Genomic DNA, 15,114 nt, shown 5'->3' on the forward strand with positions numbered 1-15,114 from the left:
GTGACGAATCGGACTCTCCATGGGGCTGCCAGGAAGCCCGGTGACGTCACTGGCTCAGATGGGCGGGCTTTAGCGCTGCCCTAGCCAGTAAAACAGCTAGGGCAGCATTAAAGCACGCCCATCAGTCGGTGACATCACCGAACACCTTGCCGGGCGGAAGCCTCCGCCCAGCAGTGTTATTGTAAACAAAAGAGCCCTTGCCCTGTGCGATCTAGCGCAGAGCAAAGGGGAGCATCGGAGTCAGGGGGGCTGCCTGGGTGAAAATGGAGGTATGTCCTGGTTCTGCTCTGAACCCAGACAGCCCCTTTAAGGCCTCACGCACTTGACCGTATTTTGTATCCGTGTCTGATCCGTATTTATTTGCAGATTGCACGCTGACAGATTTATTTCTAGGGGTCCACAAAAAATTGTCATCCATGCGCTGTCTCCATCCATGTCCATTTCACAAATTATCGAACATGTCCTATTTTTGTCCACATTGCAGAAAAGACTAGTGATTACTAGTAATGGGAGTGAGAAAATTCTGGACTGATCACAGAAGATGTCTTTCATTTGTGGATCCATGGTTTGTGGATTGCAATACAGTTGTGTGCATGAAGCCTAAGTAACTTTATCTAGTAGTCAGTCAGTGGAAGATTTGACAGGTTGTTAGATTCTGTTTAGTAGTTTCCTCGCACCACTTTCTCAGGTTAAGGTGGAGGACAACTCCCTTTTTGGAGCTGTATTGGAGGCCATGTTGGTTGCTACCTAGCGTTCCTAAACTCCAGAATGGCTTAGCTTCCTAGTTATCTCTCACACTTTTATTTCACTGTATAATTGGGCATATTTGCTTGTAAGAAGATATTTGATATTTGAAAGCTGAGTGTCCCTCAACCTTTCCAGAAACGACTGACTGACATCTATGGCTGGCCATAGATATTTCTCTGCAGACCATTGAAAGATTCAGCTAAATTTGGTGAGATCTGAGGTCTATGGTGATCGTGGACAGAAGAGATTACCAGAAGATGCTGCTGTAATTTTGCCAATGATCTGCAGACAAGTATCTCATGTACAGTTGTGGCCAAAAGTTTTGAGAATTAGATTAATATTGGAAAAGTTGCTGCTTAAGTTTTTATAATAGCAATTTGCATATACTCCAGAATGTTATGAAGAGTGATCAGATGAATTGCATAGTCCTTCTTTCAACTGCATTTCATTGCTGTCATTAAAGGACCTGCTGAGATCATTTCAGTAATGTCTTGTTAACTCGGGTGAGAATGTTGACGAGCACAAGGCTGGAGATCATTATGTCAGGCTGATTGGGTTAAAATGGCAGACTTGACCTGTTAAAAGGAGGGTGATGCTTGAAATCATTGTTCTTCCATTGTTAACCATGGTGACCTGCAAAGAAACGCGTGTAGCCATCATTGCGTTGCATAAAAATGGCTTGACAGGCAAGGATATTGTGGCTACTAAGATTGCACCTCAATCAACAATTTATAGCATTATCAAGAACTTCAAGGAAAGAGGTTCAATTCTTGTTAAGAAGGCTTCAGGGCATCCAAGAAAGTCCAGCAAGCACCAGGATCGTCTCCCAAAGAGGATTCAGCTGCAGGATCGGAGTGCCACCAGTGCAGAGCTTGCTCAGGAATGGCAGCAGGCAGGTGTGAGCGCATCTGCACGCACAGTGAGGCGAAGACTTTTTTGGAAGATGGCCTGGTGTCAAAAAGGGTAGCAAAGAAGACACTTCTCTCCAAAAAAAACATCAGGGACAGATTGATCTTCTGCAGAAAATATGGTGAATGGACTGCTGAGGACTGGGGCAAAGTCATATTCTCAAATGAAGCCTCTTTCCGATTGTTTGGGGCATCAGGAAAAAGGCTTGTCCGGAGAAGAAAAGGTGAGCGCTACCAGGCGTCATGCCAACAGTAAAGCATCCTGAGACCATTCATGTGTGGGGTTGCTTCTCATCCAAGGGAGTAGGCTCACTCACAATTTTGCCCCAAAACACAGCCATGAATAAAGAATGGTACCAAAACACCCTCCAACAGCAACTTCTTCCAACAATCCAACAACAGTTTGGTGAAGAACAATGCATTTTCCAGCATGATGGAGCACCGTGCCATAAGGCAAAAGTGATAACTAAGTGGCTCGGGGACCAAAACGTTGACATTTTGAGTCCATGGCCTGGAAACTCCCCAGATCTTAATCCCATTGAGAACTTGTGGTCAATCCTCAAGAGGCGGGTGGACAAACAAAAGAATGGGTTGCTATAAGTCAGGAATTGGCCCAGAAGTTGATTGAGAGCATGCCCAGTCGAATTGCAGAGGTCCTGAAAAAGAAGGGCCAACACTGCAAATACTGACTCTTTGCATTTACCGTTTTTAAGTTCTGGGTGGATCCTGTAACCCTATTTGATCGGTCTAATATGCTGAAATGTGGTGACAGACTCCCTTTAAGAGCCTGTTAAGAAGTTTTGAAAACTTGACGTAAGAGTGGCTTCTCAAGACAGCACATGTCTATGAGCCTACAATGTAACTCCTATAAAGAGGGGCATACAGCCTGAAAACCATGCCACTATACAAGCTTTGTACACAGGGCTCTGCCATATGCCACCACCGTGAGCCGTAGAAATCCGCTTCAGAACCAGATACGGCCCTGAGGTGCAAATGAGGTGTATGAATTTTTTTAGGCAAGGTGACCAAAATATAACATATCTGGAATGTTTTGCAGTTATGTGCTTTACCGTGATGGCCATGCAATTTTTTTTTTTTTTGTAGGCTCTCGTACATGGCAGACCACAAGGTAAACCTACAAAACGATGTGGCCATCCATTATCATTGTCATCAATCAATTCTCAATTAATAGTTAATACCAATATTAACAAGAAAGTGGGGCACACTGAGAGTGTTGGTTGAGTGCAATTAAAGTACCGTATACAGTAGAAAAGAAGGCCTAAAAGAAAATAAGCAGCACATCCTAAAAAAAATCTCTATTATTGCCACAGCAAGACAAAGAGCTTAAAATATTGTATACAATAACAACCCTATGAGGAACCCAAAATACATCCCTACATGTAAGTACACGTATAGTGGCTGTGCTTGGTATTGCAGTCCAGGCCAATTCATTTGAATGGGACTGAGTTGTGCCAAGTCCAAATGACTGGTGAACGTGACATCACTGGACTAGGAAGAACTGTTTGACGGGGCTGCAGTGCTCATTGGCAGGGGTTCACCGATGAGATATTGGTGACCTATCCTCAGGATAGGTCACCAATATTTTACTCCCCGAAAACTCCTCTAAGCAGTTAATCAGAAAAATCTACTTTCTGGACTGTAACCCTCCAGAGCTATTTGTGAGGAGGATTGCCCCGTGTAACAGGATTCCCTCCTGTTTGCTGGTGAGGCCCTCTCCTTTGTGATGTATTGTTGTTATGCATTTTGAAAATACCTCTATTCATTAGAGCTAATGAAATGGGGAAGTAACTGAGGAATTGTCTTGTCCAATGAATTAGTTACTAATGCCCGTATTTATCATGACGTTCATCTACTGTCATAATAAAAGCATTTCCTAGTGATCGGCTCACATCTTCCTCCTAGACTGCACAGGAAACGGGAGTGAAATGCATTCCTCCAACCCATCCTGTTCTCACCTTCTCTGCTGGTTTGTTTGTCTGGAGGAATGGCTCGGAGCCGCCACTGGGCGTCAGCTTTGTGCATGCAGGAAGTCTGTGTCTTTCCTCTGAGCAGTGCCATGATGTCATGGCTTGGCAGTAATGTAAATAGTGTGCGATGGAGACTGGGAAGCTGCTGGCATTTTCCTGATTTAGATGTGAGAAGCGTCCAGCAGGTCCACTAAAGTGTCTAAGAAAAACAATATTTGGACCAAGATATATTTTTCCATTATACACTCTGCATCCGTTCCTCACAGTTTTCAAGATTTCTACTTGGACATTTTAATGAGAACCTTTAGGCTCGAATCGCACATTCAGCTTTTGATGCAGATTTTAGAGCCACAACCAGGAGTGCTTACAAAGGAAGGGAGAAACTTGTATCCTTCTTGACTTATGCCTCATTCACACAGGGCCACATTTATCATTAGCTCAAGTCAAAATAATGGCGTGAAAAAGTCGCAAACTTTTTTGCACAATCGCTAAGACTGCACAAAAATGTGCGACTTTTATTGGCTCTGCGCTATGCTCGCCAGTTTTCTGAAAGTGGGCGTGTTACCTTATGTAAATGAATTTCTAGACAGATTTACTATTGCGCCAATTTAAAAAGTCGCAAAAAAATTGCACAATTTCACTCCCGTGAGGACCGTGGTTATCTTATGCGACTTTTTAATAGAACATGCAACTTTTTTGTAAAGCCGCTTACTGAAGAATATACTGCTTCTATCAAACCACATTTATCACAGTATTAAAGGACCAGTAATAAATCTGACTTGGCCAAAAGTGACTTTGGACATATGTAAAAGGGGAGTAAGATGTAAGGCTACTTTCACACTTGCAGCAGAGGATTCCGGCAGGCAGTTCTGTCGCCGGGACTGCCCGCCGGATCCGGCAATACAGACGCAAATGGATAGCATTTGTCAGACTGATCAGGTCCCGAATGCATTGAAATGCTGGGTCCGTCTCTCAAGTGTCATCCTGAAAAACGCATTCGGCATTTATTTTTTTCAGTCTGAGCATGCGCAGACCGCAGTGCCGGATCCGCTTTGCCGAAACACTCGGTGCCAGATCCGGCATTAATGCATTTCAATAGGAAAAAATGACGGATCCGGCAAGTGTTCCGGAATTTTGGATGGAGATAAAACCACAGCATGCTGCGGTATGATCTCCGTCCTGAAAAGGCAAAAAGACTGAACTGAAGACATCCTGATTCATCCTGAACGGATTTCTCTCCATTCATAATGCATGGGGATAAAAACTGATCAGTTATTTTCCAGTATTGAGCCCCTATGACGGAACTCAATGCCGGAAAAGACTAACGGTAGTGTGAAAGTACCCTATGGCTCCATTCACACGTTCGCAAATGGGTCCGCATCCGTTCCGCAAAAGCGGAACGGGTGCGGACCCATTCATTATCTATGGGGACAGAAAAGATGCGGACAGTGAACTTCCGGGCTTCGGCCCCGAACTTCCGATCCGTGGTTCCACAAAAAATAGAACATGTCCTATTCTTGTCCACAATTGCGGACAAGAATAGGCAGTTCTATGGGGGGTGCTGGCCCGGTGTATTGCGGATCCGCAATTTTCAGATCCGCAATACACCACTGACTTGTGAATGGACCCTAAAGGCCTCATGCACACGACCGTGGTGTGTTTTGCAGTCCTCAAAACACGGGTGGCGTCCATGCGCCTTCCGCAATTTGCGGAACAGCACGGACAGCCTTCAATATAAATACCTATTGTCCGCAAAGTGCGGACAAGAATAGGACGTGTTATATTTTTTTTGTGGGGCAACGGATGCGGACAGCACACGGAGTGCTGGCCGCATCTTTTGCGGTCCCATTGAAGTGAATGGGTCCGCATCGGCGGCTCTGATGCCGACACAAACAGCGGCCGTGTGCATGAGGCCTAAGAGTAATGATAAATCTGGACAGTGATTTCCATCATGCCTCTTTCACACAACTGTGTGGCTTTTTCTGTATTTTGTGGTTCGTTTTTCACGGATCCGTTGTTCCATTTTTTGTTTTCGTTCCGTTGTTCTGTTTTTCCGTATGGCGTATACAGTAATTACATTTAAAACAATTGGGCTGGGCATAACATTTTCAATAGATGGTTCCGCAAAAATGGAACGGATACGTTTTTGTTTTTCTTTGCGGACCCATTGACTTCAATAGAGCCACGGAACGTGATTTTTTGGCAATAATAGGACATGTTCTATCTTTCAACAGAAATACAGAAACAGAATGCATACAGTGTACATTCAGTTTTCTTTTGCGGAACCGTTGAAATTAATGGTTCCGTATACGGAATGCCCGCAAACAGGTAAAAAAAAAACAACAAAAAAACGATCGTGTGAAAAAAGAGGCCTCAGTGATTTTTGAGCCAAAACTAGGTGCGGCTCTAAACCCAGAACAGGTGCAGAGCTTTCCCTTATACCTTATGTCTGTGGAGGCTCCACTCCTGGTTTTGGCTCCCAATCACTGATGGAAATGACTGACCAAGCACTCATGTGTGAATTAGGCTTTAGGCTGGATTCAAACATGGCATTTTTGTGCCAGTTTTATGATCCAAAGAATGGTTTCACACAGGCCTGCATTTACTGATGTGATCGCATCTAGGTTTAAAGCAAGTTCCTGCAGCTAGTCCATAGAGGCACATGGCTTCTCTGAAAACGTGGTGGAGATGTGACATATTGCCCCACAGTTCTGGTTTAAAATGTTGTCTCATTGTAGTTGGTATGGAGTCAGAGAAAAGTGTCTGCACAGATTTATCATCCAGCCTTGCTGTTGCTGTTTTCCGAGATTTTAATTAGGGGTGCACCGAAATTCCGGCGGCCGAAAATGGGCCTAATCCATTTCGGCCGATATTGGTACATATCGGCAGAAAATATGGTTGGTTATATACGTTCGGGCGGCCGGCCAGCGGCGCCCCTCATGCTGTGCCTCCTAAACGCTTGCCGCTCTAAAGAATCTCCGGCTCAGTGCTGCGCAGCCTGCTGTGTCTGCTCTGTGCTACTGCTGTTAGTGTAGCGTGGCCGAGCTCTGTTCGTTCCGCGGTACAGGAGCTTTTGTTTCCTGTACCTGGCCGGACTGACAGGAAGTGCTCACTTAGTGTGCACTTCCTTTCAGTCCGGCCAGGTACAAGAAACAAATGCTCCTGTACCGCGGACCGAACAGAGCTCGGCCACGCTACACTAGAGGTGACAAGGGAGGGGGTGGGGGGGTGTAAAATGAGAGTGACAAGGGGGGGGGTGTAGAATGAGAGTGACAAGGGAGGGGGGTAGAATGAGAGTGACAAGGGAGGGGGGGTAGAATGAGAGTGACAAGGGAGGGGGGGTAGAATGAGAGTGACAAGGGAGGGGGGGTAGAATGAGAGTGACAAGGGAGGGGGGGTAGAATGAGAGTGACAAAGGAGGGGGGGAGTAGAATGAGAGTGACAAGGGGGGGTAGAATGAGAGTGACAAGGGAGGGGGGGGTAGAATGAGAGTGACAAGGGAGGGGGGAGTAGAATGAGAGTGACAAGGGAGGGGGTAGAATGAGAGTGACAAGGGAGGGAGTAGAATGAGAGTGACAAGGGAGGGGGGGTAGAATGAGAGTGACAAGGGAGGGGGTAGAATGAGAGTGACAAGGGAGGGGGTAGAATGAGAGTGACAAGGGAGGGGGGGGGTAGAATGAGAGTGACAAGGGAGGGGGGGTAGAATGAGAGTGACAAGGGAGGGGGGGTAGAATGAGAGTGACAAGGGAGGGAGGGGGGGGAGAGTGACATTTTTTTTAAAATAACCACTTTGGGTGGCATTGTGTGTATAATATTTATGTATCTGTTTAACTTTATATTTTAATTCACTTTCCTTTTTTTTTACTTAAAAAAAGTATTTTAAAAGTATTTGGGCAAAAAGGCAGTTTCGGTTTCGGTTTTCGGTCAAGGGCATCCTGGATTTTCGGTTTCGGACCAGAATTTTCATTTCGGTGCACCCCTAATTTTAATACTGATCTTTAGGATAGGGGCTCATGCACACGACATGTACAGCCCGTGCTGCGGACCGCAAATGGTGGTCCACAAATCACGGGCACCAGCTGGGTGACCACCATTTGCAGATGCGGAGCTATTCACTTGAATGGGTCTGCGATCTGCAAGATTCAGTCTGCACCACAAGAAAATTGCTGTATTGTGTTCTATTTTTATTTTTTATTTTTTGCGGTGTGGAGATACGGACCAAAATCCCACAGAAGCACTCCGTAGTGCTTCCGTGAGCTTCCACTCCATCCCTCTGGTCCACATCTATAATAAAGAGTGCACACGGCCGGTGTCCGTATAGTGCAGGCCGCAGTGTGGGCATGAGTCGCACACGTTTATGTGCGTGAGCCCTAGTGTCTACTCGGTGGTGGTCCCAGGTGTTGGACACCCACCGAGTAGATACTGATGACCTAGGGCTCATGCACACGAACATGTACGACCTGTGCCCGTACAGCTATTTGAGAAGGTAGCCGCACTCACAGTATGGCGGCGACCTCTCAGCTTCATTGGTCACATGGCCTAGTGAATGGGCCTGAGTGTGATACCAAGCACAGCTGCTTTAGGGCTCATGCACACGACTGTTAGTGTCCCGTGCCCCACCTCCCGTGGGGCAGGCGCAGGGGGATCGCAGACCCATTCACTTGAATGGGTCCGCGATCCCTCTGTTCCGCAAAAATATAGAGCATGCTCTATCTTTTTGCGGTGCGGAGGCACGGAACAGACCCCAGAAAACACTCCGTAGTGTTCTGTTCCGCACCGTTCTGCATCTCTGGATTTGCGGACCCATTGAAATGAATGGGTCCGCATCCGTGATGCGGAATGAAAACAGAACGGTGCCCATGTATTGCGGATCCGCAAATGCGGTCCGCAACACGGGCACGGGAGACCAACTGTTGTGTGCATAAGCCCTTATAGTGTATGAGGCTGTGCTTGGTAACCAAGTAGAAGGCCGCAGAACTCGCAGGAGCGCCGGTCCTTCTCAAACAGCTGATCTTCGGGGGTCTGGGGTGTTGGACCTTCACCGATCAGAGGATAGGTCATCAGTATTAAAATCTCCAAAAACACCTTTAATGTTGGCATTTTTGGGTGGTCTTTTGTGCAGCCAAATGTTACAGTAAATTATATGTAATAGAAACGCTATAAATTTATATTTATAAATTAAAATGGTGAAATATAATTTGGTGGACAAAATTTATGCACATGCCTCTTAATAAATATGGCACATCTTCCAGCAGTCCATGGACCAGCTATGAGTTTACGCAGATCTGGACTATAACTTAAGCCAGATTCTGGAGTAAATGACTGTAAATGTTATGGGCCTAGACTCTAGAGAGGCCCTGTTATTCTCGCTACGTCCCAAACACTTTTGAAAGTGGTGAGAGAAGTGAAAAATTGCTTACTACTTTTTCACGTGACACAGACTGCTTCATATGTGAGCTTCCAATGTGTTTTTGTTTGGGGCGGGGGCTGTCCTTTATGTGCAAAATGTGGCATGCACTGGGTATCGCACTTTTTTCTAGTGTTTCTTCCAAAGCCTTCTCTATTGGAAAAATGGCAGAATTCGGCCTAAGTCAGGAGTTGATTAAAAATGGGCTTGAGCTGGCCATACACTTCGCACAGCTGTCTCTCCCGATCCCCTGCATACAGCTGAATGTGCATGTGGCGTAAGCCGCTACCAGACACGCCTGGTGGTGGCTTATCACCTTGAAGACAAAATTATCGGGCATGTTGGAATCCAACATGCCAGTCTTTCTGCTCCGTGACATCTGGTGTCGGGGGAGCATTGGGACATCCCCATACACATTAGTTGATCAGCCAGTCCAACTGGAATTGGCGGATTTGTCTGACATCATAACTAGAGATGAGCTCATTTCATGTTATGAAATTTGTTCACGCTTTGTTTGGTGGTGACAGCTGAATTGCGTTATGGATTTAGTTACCACAGACCATAACGCAATTCTACGAGGCATTCCGTTATTCAGTCCGTCATAGAAGTCTATGGCCTGCATAACGGATCCGTCCCGTTTCTGTTCTACTGGAGAGGACTCCCCTGCATAATGGAAACGGGACGGATCCATTTTGCAGCCCATAGACTTCTATTATGATGGACTGAATAACGGAATGCCTCTGAAGGCATTCCGTCGTAGAATTGCGGTATGGTCGCTCATCTCTAATAATAACGTGTGTTGTGGTCACCTTCACGGGTACTTCTCCACCCCTGGCTCTGGCTGGAGAATCTTTTTACAGGAGGTGTACCAATAGAATCTTTGGTCTATGGGAATTCATAAATTCATTCTTTGTATGAATTTCCGCACCTTCCCACACACAGCTTTTTATAGTGGGTTTGGTTTATTAGGAATAGATTGGTTTTATTTAATGATGGTTTATGGTCATTTTATCTAATGGAACATGCTTGGCTTACTTTTAATCAGTTTGAGGAGCGCTTACTTTAGGGAGGGACAATTTAAGGATATGAATTATACATGTCAGCTCTCTTTTGTAACCTTAAAATAGTGTCAGGAAGCAGGTCTTTCCTGGCGGCAGTACTGGGGCTGTGTCTTCCATTTTCCTCTTTATATGTGTATAATATTATTATTATTACAACCCAGAGTTATGAATGGGACCCTGGAGACCACAGCAGGTGTTAAAGCTAGTACGTATTTGTATATGTATTAGGTATGTGTTGGTCTACCGTATAAACAAAGTTATTTTTATGTATTATATGGGTCACTGCCCATTACGGCTTACAATGTAAGGGTGCATTGAGATGTAGCAGATGTGCCATCGTATCTGCTGCGTGGCGGAGAACTACAGGACAAAACCGCCATCCTGGTTAAGGCCTCATGCACATGACCGTATCCGTTTTGCAGTCCGCAAACCGGGGATCTGCAAAATACGGATGTGATCCATGCGCACTCTGCATTTTGTTTTTGTGTGGACCCATTGAGAGCGAGTCCAGATTTTCCAGACAATCATAGGACATGTTGTATCTTTTGCAGTACGGACATATAGATGCTGAAAGAACATGAAAGTCATATGTGTGCTTTCTATATCTTATATGACTTATATGACTGTCCTTTCGCAAAAGATACACAAAATAATGATGTTGTATCTGTGGTTTGCAGAAAAAGAAGTATCAGACAGTTGGATTTCAATATGCCCAATCCTTTATCAGGGAAGATAAGCTGTCGCCAGAGCTAGCAGCTTACTCCCCTCTCCCTTGCTGAGCTGAACTGGAAAGCTACTGTGTGGACCTTTTTTGTTACTAATAAAGCAACCTGATTCATTGTAGGCAAACCTTTCACGGTTTAGTGTTTAATACAGTACAATATGCAGACGGCCGGTAATGGCATGGTAAAGCCCTGAAACCACCTTTCTAAGGGTGTTTATTCAATAATGGATTATCTCAAGAGGTTTAACCTCATGGCCCGCTCCTTGCATTGCCTAGATTAAGGCTCTTTTAACAAGCTCCAATTGTATGCTGTTCTTCATTTGTGAAACACATGAGTTTAACCTTGGGATAAACTGCCTTCACAATGGCACGTCAAAACCTTTTATTAAAGTCCCTGCAGGTCTGCGCCGATGCGGCTCTGTTGGCTCCGATCCCGTGCAGTCATCTATCTGGGCAATTTAATACATCTGACGTGAAGAAGGTTGAATGGCGTGTTGGTTCTGGAATAGGAAGTGGAAAAAGAAAGCTGTATCTTGTATTCTTGCGGCTTTCGTTCTGAAACGGCGTATGATAGTGGTGACAAACGCAGGCTGAAGCTTGCTGACGTTTCTTCATGGCCACCCAAAAGATAATTAAAAATAACTGCTACTTGCTTGCTTCTCCATTCCCCTGCTGATCAGCACAGTGGCTCTGGTGGTCCCCCACCCTCCACAGACTGTCAATACGTGCCATACTATTAGTGTCGTGGCTCTGTGTGTGTGTGTGTGTGTGTGAAAATAAATAAATATATATATATACACAAAAGATGAGCTACAATTAAGCATTTATTCATATATTTATATTTTTTTGCTCTAGGTTTGACATCTACCGGAAGGTACCCAAAGACTTAACACAACCCACCTACACTGGCGCTATCAGTAAGTAATGTATACTGAGAATACCTTCATTCTTTGCATCGTTTTTTCATTTTGAATTAATATTGGTAAATTACAGGGGACCTAAACCCTTGCTGAAATTGACAGAATAGTCTGCACATTCGGCTTTCATTGTCTCTACTCTTTCTTTCCAGTATGCAGAGTGCAGATCTATAGAAAGTATATGGATCTGTACTCTGCACCCTGAAATGTGCAGGGTGCTCTGAGAAGTGCTGCTGCGTCTTCGTAGTTTCAGCAAGGGTTTAGATTAAGCTAAGACTGTGTGGTGTGCTGCAAGATAACAGGCTAAAAGAAGATGTGGAACCTGCATTGGCCTTCCCTACCCAATAAATGATTGTTACTAGCCTATTGTTTGATCCAGTCCCTGGTACGATAGGTTGCTTCTCTGGTGAGTAATGGTAATTTAATGGACCGCTTGCTCTAAAGTGGGGCAAATGGTGCTGCCATTTCTCAGCCGTGGGTTAACAATGCAGGGACCAGATTTTCTCTTGACTTGCTATTCAATAGAAGAACTACGAAGGATTGAGGTGGTGTTCACCACTGTACTACAGAACAGACCATGCTGGTAAGGAAACAATCTAATGTTTGTGTGTATATGTATGTATTGTATTTCTTGACTGTATATACGCGTCCATGCGTGTGCTTACTGTCTGTGTATGCTTGTGCCCGGGACTTACTTTCTTTTCTCCACTTGTGACTTGACCTGACCATCTGTCATCTGATAGCCGTTCTGTTTCCTGAAGACACAAAGAGCTACTGTCCTATGCCTAGCAAGAAAGCTTGAAAGGTCATCGAGCAAAAACCTTGTGGCCACATACCTTCTATTACACAATTGTTTATTCAGATATCCTTTCTGTGTAGGAGATCTCCTACTTTATGTCTGATCTGGCCACTCTTTGGATCTCCTGAGCATGAAGCACATGCTGGGTGACCTAGAGTGATCCTATCTTGGTCATGTAAAATCCAACTTAATTTTACAGGAATGTTGTCCAAAGAGCAGCTTAAATGAAGGGTTTTAGGTACTCTAATGAATAGATCTGAAAATGAGCTTTATATTTTTTAGTATGAAACTGAATTCACATCCTAGTCACATGCTGGCTAAGACGTTTCTTCCTGGTATTTATTTCCTCTGACATCAATGCAGATTTGTAGAATACCTCTACTATAACAATGCTGCTTTGTGCCCTGCACACACTAGTCTATTGGGTTCTGCTTATCTATGGCCACCGGGCATAGTGATTACCGAGGCAGCTACATTAACCATCTCATGATTAGCTAGAAGAAAAACTATTAAACCGTAGAATTAAAGGGTGTCTGTACCTATGACAGTGGCTGACCTGTTACATGTGCACTTGGCAGCTGAAGACATCTGCGTTGGTCCCATGTTCATATGTGCCCGCATTGCTGAGAAACATAAAGTTGTAATATATGCAAAGGAGCAACGGGGGTGTTGCCGTTACACCCAGAGGCTTAGCTCTGTCTGCAACTGCTGTGCCCTTTGCACTTTGACAGGGCCAGGCGTAAATTAGTTTTCACTTCTGAGCCCTGTCAATCAAAGGCACGAAAGTTGCAGAGAAAGCAGACCCTCTAGGTGTAATGGCAACGTTCCCGTTGCTTCTAAAGGCTTATTTGCATATACTAAAACTTCAGTTCCGCCCGTTTGATATGTACAAAACTGCTGACAGATGCCCTTTAAGTTCTGCTTGCCATAATGAAACGGCCATGGATTCCCGTTATGCTTGACTGGCCGCCTCACCCTGACAGGGGCACATTTTCCCATTTTTGAGATCTTCCCTTTACTTGGCCAGTTCTCTTCTATGTTGTGTGGTGACCATTATTCATTTTTCTTGTATCCCTCTAGGTCAGGGATCAGCAACCTCTGGCACTCCAGCTGTTCCGAAACTACAACTCCCATAATTCTGCTTTCACTTTTATGGGAGCTTCAAGAACAGCGAGCAAGTGTGCATGCTGGGAGTTGTAGTTTTACAGCAGCTGAGTGCCGACGGTTGCAGACCCAGGCTCTAGATCATTTTTGGTTTGGTAATCTGTAGGTAACCATTTTGCTACCCTTCCCCCTTCAAGTCTAACCAGTGGGTGAGATCAGCACTCCCTTTCTTTAGAAGTTCTTCCAAAAAATATCGAAATGTTGGAAAATGAGATAATAGTACTTGCTAAGTGGCCGGCTCTGAAGAAATAAATTGAGCGGAGCGCAGTTTTAGCTTGCACATTTATAAATTATATATCACAGTTCAATGCATAGAACTCCTATGTGCTTATTAGTATGCAGATCTATTGTAACAATGCCTGTCCTTGTCCACAAAACGGACAAGAACAGGACATGTTCTATCTTTTTTGCCGAACAGACAGGTAGACATGGAATGCACATGGAGTCATTTAGTTTTTTTCCCCAGCCCCTATGAAGTGAATGGTAAAAAAAAGACCGGAAACAGAAAAATATGTTCATGTGCATGAGCCCTAAAGGAGTATTCCCATCTCAGACATTGATGGCATATTGCTAGGCTATGCCATCAATATCAGATAGGTGTGGGTCCCACGTCCAGGACCCGCTCCATTTTCCAGAACTGGACCTCCGAAGTGAACAGAGCGGCCACTTACCGCTATGAATATTTCAAAAATAGTCGATCGCTCTGACTTAACTTTTTTTGCAACACTCATAGCAGCTCTCCTTCACTTTGTTCGACAGATAGGTGCATGATCCCACCTTTGGGATCCGCTTCTGACCTTGGTGGCATAGGCTAGCAATATCTGAGATGTAAATACCCCTTCATTCCTGTGATGGTCCATTAATAAATTATACAATATTAATATTTTGTTTTAAATCTGGAACTGGACGTGATACATTTCTACTCTCTCTGATTCTACCTAAAACTGCTCTGGACCCCACAGCCCCGATTTGTATTAAGTCACGTGGCACGTTTTTTGTGACATGGGATAGGCCATCAGTATTTGGACTGTGGGGGTCTAAATCCTGTAACCCCTGCCAAAAGCTTATTGGAATATGGCTCGATTTTCCCATGGCCGTAGGTCATTCTGCAGTCTGAAGCTACAGCTGCTAATAAGGTATGACCCTAGAGTTCTCCACCGATCATGTCATTTCCTATACCACCTTCTTCCATGCCATGTTTTACACTCTACTTATAGATATTAAATACATTCAGATATATTGATTTCGGCTTGCATGAAAACTGTACCATTCGGTGGGGCAGTCTCATTGGCTGTCGGCACTGCCGTCTATTTTGTGAGCTGTGGAAATGGCTAATCAGCTTTTCTAGGATTTTGTATGGGCCGGAAGTCTAGCTACATCACGAAGTTAATGATCTTAG

At 44.7% G+C, this 15,114-nt stretch overlaps 1 protein-coding gene across 2 annotated transcripts in view; it reads left to right on the forward strand.

The window, feature by feature from the left end:
* Positions 1 to 15,114, forward strand: part of ERGIC1 (endoplasmic reticulum-golgi intermediate compartment 1) — a 99,630-nt gene that overhangs the window by 16,151 nt on the left and 68,365 nt on the right. For both annotated transcript variants that reach the window (XM_044280733.1, XM_044280732.1), the window contains exon 2: positions 11,691 to 11,752. In XM_044280733.1, coding sequence (XP_044136668.1) covers positions 11,691 to 11,752 — 62 coding nt within the window. The remainder of the gene's footprint in view (positions 1 to 11,690; positions 11,753 to 15,114) is intronic.

The sequence above is a fragment of the Bufo gargarizans genome, chromosome 2 (assembly GCF_014858855.1).
Source record: "Bufo gargarizans isolate SCDJY-AF-19 chromosome 2, ASM1485885v1, whole genome shotgun sequence".
NCBI classification, from domain to species: domain Eukaryota; kingdom Metazoa; phylum Chordata; class Amphibia; order Anura; family Bufonidae; genus Bufo; species Bufo gargarizans.